This window comes from Propithecus coquereli, unplaced genomic scaffold, assembly GCF_000956105.1.
Source record: "Propithecus coquereli isolate 6110/MARCELLA unplaced genomic scaffold, Pcoq_1.0 Scaffold451, whole genome shotgun sequence".
Lineage (NCBI taxonomy): Eukaryota > Metazoa > Chordata > Mammalia > Primates > Indriidae > Propithecus > Propithecus coquereli.
In genome coordinates this window covers 673,439-680,076 of record NW_012150297.1, presented here as the reverse complement: position 1 = coordinate 680,076, position 6,638 = coordinate 673,439, and the positions used below count along the sequence as shown (strand labels likewise).

Here is a 6,638-nt window from a genome sequence, read left to right as displayed (position 1 = left end):
TTACACACATTGGTATATATCTGTGCAAATAGAAATTAGAAGATATTCACACATTGTTGTCATCTTCACCACTGGACTTTTTCTGTGCCCATATTAAAGAAATGTTTTTCAGACTATAAAGGTGCTTATAACATATGACTGCAATCGTATTATTTTAAAAAATAATGAAGCCCATGTACCCATGCTTATATAAAATGATAAAGGCAGATACCTCGGAAGGCATATAACCTCAGAGATTACAATCCAGGTGGTGGAACTTTGCTGCGCTAGTATTTGGAATTTTCTTTATTGGGAAATTCACTGGGTGGAACAGAGAAAGAGGGATAAGGATTGTTAGTAAACTGTGTTGATGGCTTTTTTCTTCTAACATTCCAGTGGGTGTTTTAAATGAAAGTAAGGAAAAGTGTGTTACAAGATGAGAACATTTGTGAGCTTTCCAGCATCTCAATCAATGAGCCTTCATTTTTGTTTCTAATTTGAATCCTGGTTTATTTAGAAAAGGCAGTATTTTTTTAAATGCTCTGAAAACAATCAAGATTAAATTCCAATTGTGCTGAGTAAAAGTAAATTCACATCCTAAAGATCACATACCAGTGTGTGCTGTAGGATTTCACAGGTCACAAAGAGATCGTGTGTGTTAGTTCATGAGACATACAGAAGTCATCTAAGAGAGAAGAGTGAGAAATAGAAATAGCCCCATTTCATAGGAAACCCAGCTCAGAGCCTTGGCCAAGGTCATGGGACTAGTCATGGAGTTGGGAGTAGATTCAGGTTTCCAATCCCTAATCCAGTGTTCTTGGTGGCTTCTCTACCACTTGGACTTGGGGGTAAATCACCTCACCTCTCTGAGTCCCAACTTCCATATTCCCATAACATATACTTATTTCCTGTACTTCACAGAGTTATTTTGAGAATCAAATTATACAATTTAATGGTTCTCAAAGTGTGATCTTCAGGCCAACAACAGCAACATTTCCTGGGGACTTGTTAAAAATGCAGATTCTCAGGCTGCACCTCAGACCTGAGTCAGAAACTCTGGGAGTGGACCAGCAGTCCATGTTTTAACACTCCCTCCAGGGAGTCTGATGCACACTGAAGTTTGAGAACTTCGGATGATATGTGTGATGTATGATTTCGAGAGAAGTAAAGCATTACAGAAATTTAGTAAAGCATTACAGATGCTTTGTTTTAATTAAGGTAAAATTCATGTTATGTAGTGAAACACAAAGATCTTAAATGTACAGTTCCATGAATTTTGATATGATGCCATCACTGCTTCGGTCAAGGTACGGAACCTGTTCCTCTCTCAATAAGGTTTCCTCGTGCCTCCGTCTGTCAGTCCCCACCCTGCTTAGGGGACTGCCTGGTCAGTGACAGACTTTTCATCAGAGGAGATAAGAGAACCTGGTGATGGGTTGGACATAGAGCAATATTATATTTTCATGTTCCTTTACTATTTATAGATAACATTCCTTTTTAAATTACTAAGCATAACTCTCTGTTGTTTTTCAGCCAATGGACCAAGCTTCTCTCAAAAACAGTGATGTTCTCGTTTTGACGGGGCTTACCCAGATTCCCACTGCAAACCCAGATGGCATGGTGGGGGAGTTCTGCAGCAACCTAGGTATGTAACCACCTCAAATCTTAAGTTGGATGCTACATCTTGAATTTATTTTTTGATACTCTGTAGTATTTTTCCCCCTCCCTTCACATTTATACCTCTGAGTCCCCTTTTAAGGCATTTCACCCCCTCCCCATTTACTTCCACCGTTTCTGCCCATCCTTCTGAGCCTACCGTCGTCAGTAAGAGCAATTCTCAAGTAACTTAAATCCGAAGGTGCAGTAAGAAAGGTTGTAAGTAAATTAGAATCTTTAGCACTGTATTACAACAAATACTCAACATCTTCTCACAGACCATTTTTATCTACCCCCCTTGCCTTTTGGTGGGATTTGGTGGGGGGAGGGAGTATTACAGAGAGTAGCAGTTGTCAAAGAAGGCAAGAATCATCTTTGCTTTGCCAGTGTTATAATAGCACAGAAAAGACTATTTCACTTTGAATACACAGCACTGATACAATGAGCAGATGTATTTTTTCCCCATTAAAATTTGGTAGGTTTTATGTTTCCTTGTTTGGAGGAAGACTAAATTGAGAGATGGTGTTTTTTACTTGAAAGAAATTTATTTTCCTTTGGATATAATTGTCAGTGAAATCTAGAAATCTTGCCTTTCTTTTAGAAAGATATGTTGTTTATTGTCTTTGCTTGGGCTGCCATAACAAAATACCACAGTTCTGGAGACTAGGAAGTCTGAGACCAGGGTGCCAATATGGTCATGTCGTGATGAAGACCTTCTTCATACTTGCAAATGGCCACCTTCTTGCTGAGTCCTCACATGAAGAGAGGAAGCCGTAATGTCTCTTCCTCTTCTTACAAGGGCACTAATCCCATCATGGTGGCTCCACCCCCATGACCTCATCTAAACCTAATTACCTCCCTAAAGTTCCTACCTCATAATATCATCACATTGGGGGTTAGGACTACACATGTGAATTTTGGGGAGGAACAGAAATATTCAGTCCATACCAGTTACCAAAGGGGCGTTAATGAGCTCAGAACTTTAAGTGATATTACCTCTGCTCTAGGAAAGAGAAATAGTCATCTTCTTATATTTACATGGAAGGCATTACCCTTTGAAATTTCACTTAGCCATGCTAATAATCATAGTCTATTTTTCTTCCTTGCTGATATTAAGGCAAAGGTCATTTATTCTTACCTTGGAAAAATTATTGGACTAATTTCAAATAGAATCTTTGTTTTGTATGTTTCACTACAAGCTAGAATCACAGACTCAAAGAACTTTGGGTTTGAAAGCCACTGCACATCAAATCTACTGTCTCTCAAAGTGGAGTGCACTCACCACCTGCCTCAAGATTAACGAGGCTGCTTATTAAAAATGCAAATTTGGGGGTCCTACCATAGACCTAGTAAATCAGAATCTCTGGGGAAAGGAAAGACTCAGAAGAAAAGCTGCATTTTCAACATGTTCTCTGGTAATTTTCATACCAAACTAAAGCTTGAAAGTCACAGATCTCATTCATTCCTTTCATATAACGGATGAGGAAACTGAGGGCCAGCAAGGTTGTGGTGGCTTACTTGTGGTCCTGTGTCTTGGGACAAAGGTAGGATTTGAGCCGGGCTCTTGAGCCAAAACCAATGATGTTGATTTTCTCTAATGTACCATACTCCAGTAATAGCAAGTCTACCATTGCTCAAATTACAGCACCTAGCTGAACCTGTACGTAAGAGTTGGGAACAGAGGAGGATATGAGGCATCAAAGATTCTTTGCACAAAAGCCACTGTATCGATTTGTTTTGGAAACTAAACGAAAACAAACTTGAGTAGGCACTTTGATTGGGTTGTTTTTTTTTTTTTTTTAAGCCAGTAATAACTTTTAATATGATTAAAACCCATAAGTTGCAATTCCTCATTTAATAACTTATTTTAAGTATTTAAAGTATAGAGGATTTTCTTATGAACAAAGGTTAATGAAAGAAAAAAGCACTAAAATGAATCAAGTAGAAAGACTTAGCCTGTTTCCTTGTAGGTCATGTAGCCATGGTCAGAGACTGAAGAGAGACAAATCCAGCCAGTCGTTGAGCAGGGTCTAGGAAGAGAAGGAGCTTGGAGGTTCTGTCCTGAAGCTCAGCTGCCCTTGGTAACCTTCACCCAAACCCTTAATTGCACACCGTATTCCCAGGGATGTAGATTAGACAATGATGGAAAAATCAGCTGTCACCCTCTAGAGTCCCCTTGGTGTGTTCTTCAAAAGAAGCAGATTATTTTACATGTGAGTGAATTATAAAAACAGAAGTAAGAAAACAAAATAAATGCAAATATTATTTTAAAAGTTATATTCTACCTTTATAACACTGTTCTTCTGATACTTTTTTTTCCCCCTCTGGCTTCGACTTTTCTAGCCCTGACAGTCCGGAATGGAGGAAACGTGTTGGTTCCCTGCTACCCTTCTGGAGTGATCTATGACCTCCTGGAATGCCTGTATCAGTACATCGACTCAGCCGGCCTCTCCAGCGTCCCCCTGTACTTCATCTCCCCCGTGGCTAACAGCTCACTTGAGTTTTCCCAGATTTTTGCTGAGTGGTATGTCAGTGTGTTTCTCTATGAATTCTGTTTGATTCAGGATATTCAGGCAGTAAGAACAAAAATAATCTGTCTTTTTCTCACATTACTATTAAACTTACTACTTCGGAATGATTTTAGATTCACACAGAAGTACAAAGATAGTACAGAGAGTTCCCATATACCTTTCCCTCGGTTTCTCCTAATGTTAATGTCCCACATGGCCATAAACATTTGTCAAAAAAAGAAATTAACATTAGCACATTAGTAACTAAACTCCAATCTTTATGCTCATCGTACCAGTTTTTCTTCTAACATCCTTTTTCTGTCCCAGGACCCAATCCAGGCTACCACACTGCATTTATGCCTTTGATTTTTTTTTTTTTTGACAAGAGTTTTTTAGTTTTACATATTGATAATTTTAGTATCTTTTGTGATTTCTTCTATTGGTATAATATTTAGAAAATTCTTTCCCCTGTAGAGATCACATGACTAAACATATTTTCTTTAATTTTTATTATGGTTTCTTATTTTCTTCTTTTTTGACCCCCAACTGTTTTATCTGAAATTTGTTTTAATGTATCATATGAAGAGAAGTGTTAACTTTACTTTTTTCCCAAATAGTCAAGTAATCACGTGTCCAGATACTATTTATTGAATAATGTTACCTTTTTCAACTGATTTGTATTAATATCAAATGCTAAACTTTTATATGTACTAGGTTTTGTTTCTAGACTATCCTGATTGCTTTGTCTATCCATGCTTTGGCCAGTGTGGTGCTAATATCTTTTAATAACTGTAGCCTCATTTATAATTGTATGAGATATTCTTATTAATTTTTGTGTGAGAACTACAGAACTACTTTATCAATTTTCAGAGTGCATGAAACCTATAAATTACAAACTGACATCTTTTTGGTAATATTCCCATCCTGAGACATGAGATATGTTGGTCTTTTAAGTTTATTTGAATATCCCTCCCTTAGAATCTTAAACTCAGAGATCACATAATTACTTTGTCTTGTTTCCAGCTATAGTTTTATTTAGTTCAATCCATACACCTTTGTTAAGTGCCACCATGTCTTAAGCACTGGGCATACAAAGGGTTCTCTGACCTCAAGGAATCTGTACCTTGAAGGAAAAGGCAGTTGTGTAAATCTCCTATCATTTGTCCTCCTGGGCTCTGGGCTTCCCAATTCACAGAGGTTCTGCTCTGGCCTCCACGTGGTCCTGCTTTGGTACCTACAGAAGCCCAGCTCTTTGTCATCCCAGTGTCTCCCCTAGCTCCAGGCTAAGGGCTTGCTTGGTGGTTTGGGTTTGTTTTTGCAGGAGGTGGAGATGGAAGGGACTGGCTCCTAAAGACCTCTAAGATCTTTTGTTGGACAAGCAGTGCCCTGGAGAGTGTGTATACCTGAGGTCTGGCTGTCAGGGAGCAGGAAAGGTCTCTTAGACTCTCAGTTAGAGATGATTCTGGAGGTACCATTTATTCCTCATTCTTCCTGATAACCCAGTAAGTGTAGATCCCCTGTTAAACTCCAGCTCCAGAAGAAGCAAACTGTAATCGGCTCCTTCAGCCTCTCTGGGAAAGGGTGTGGGTCCGTGTCTGTTGTGCCTGTGAGGATTCTAGAACAGAGCATGAAGGAGCCGTTTCTCTGAACTGGCCACAGACACCTTACGTAAGTGGACTTCACTACCTCTAATCATGTTGCAATCTGCTCTGTCTCCCTAATCTCTCCCTTCTAATGGAGGTAGCATAATGTCCTTGGAACAATCTAAATAACTTTGGAACTTTTGAACTATAATATCTATTTTAGAGATTATAAGGTAACCCTGCAAAAGCATGTTGCTTCCATATTTGTATCTTCTTCCAAAAAGGATATAAAACAATGTTTTTGAAATCAAGATTAAAGGAAAGTAAGGGTAGGAAAAATTAGATGTATTGTTAATAAAAATCCAAGCCCTGAAGTCCTGAACTCCTCCCCCAAAAGTAGTACCCACTGGAATTGTTTAAATGCTTTCTTATTGTTTGGATAGACTTCTTAGAAGTAGATTCTAACAAACGTACATTACTATACATATTTTTTTCCAACTTTTAAAAAATGTCAAACCTACACAATACCCACGTACATTGATTTATCAATTGTAAACTTTTTGCTGCATTTGCTTTACCCAGACCTCTCTGTATTTTAAAGTCATAGATTAGGAAAAAACATAGATTACCTAAAACATTCACAGTGTCTCCAGCCTGAGACCCTCAGTTACTCTCCAGCTGGAGTTAGCAATGCTGCTATTAATGAAATAGTGCATGCACAAAGAAAGTCATGGCTCTGAAAACGGTAGATCACTTTCTCCTCAAAATTGACCATAACTAGATGCCATATGCTATCTTGGATTGGATCCTGGAACATAAAAAGGACATGAGTGGAAAAACTGGTGAAATCCTAATGAAGCCTAAAGTTTCGTTAATTGTAACGTACTGATACTAATTTCCTAGTTTGACA

General features: G+C 38.4%; 1 protein-coding gene across 1 annotated transcript in view; it reads left to right on the top strand.

Moving 5' to 3' along the window:
- INTS9 (integrator complex subunit 9) overlaps window positions 1-6,638 on the top strand; it is a 100,459-nt gene that overhangs the window by 76,536 nt on the left and 17,285 nt on the right. The window contains exons 9-11 of the mRNA XM_012654925.1: window positions 1,513-1,624; window positions 3,979-4,242; window positions 5,677-5,813. Coding sequence (XP_012510379.1) covers window positions 1,513-1,624; window positions 3,979-4,242; window positions 5,677-5,813 — 513 coding nt within the window. The remainder of the gene's footprint in view (window positions 1-1,512; window positions 1,625-3,978; window positions 4,243-5,676; window positions 5,814-6,638) is intronic.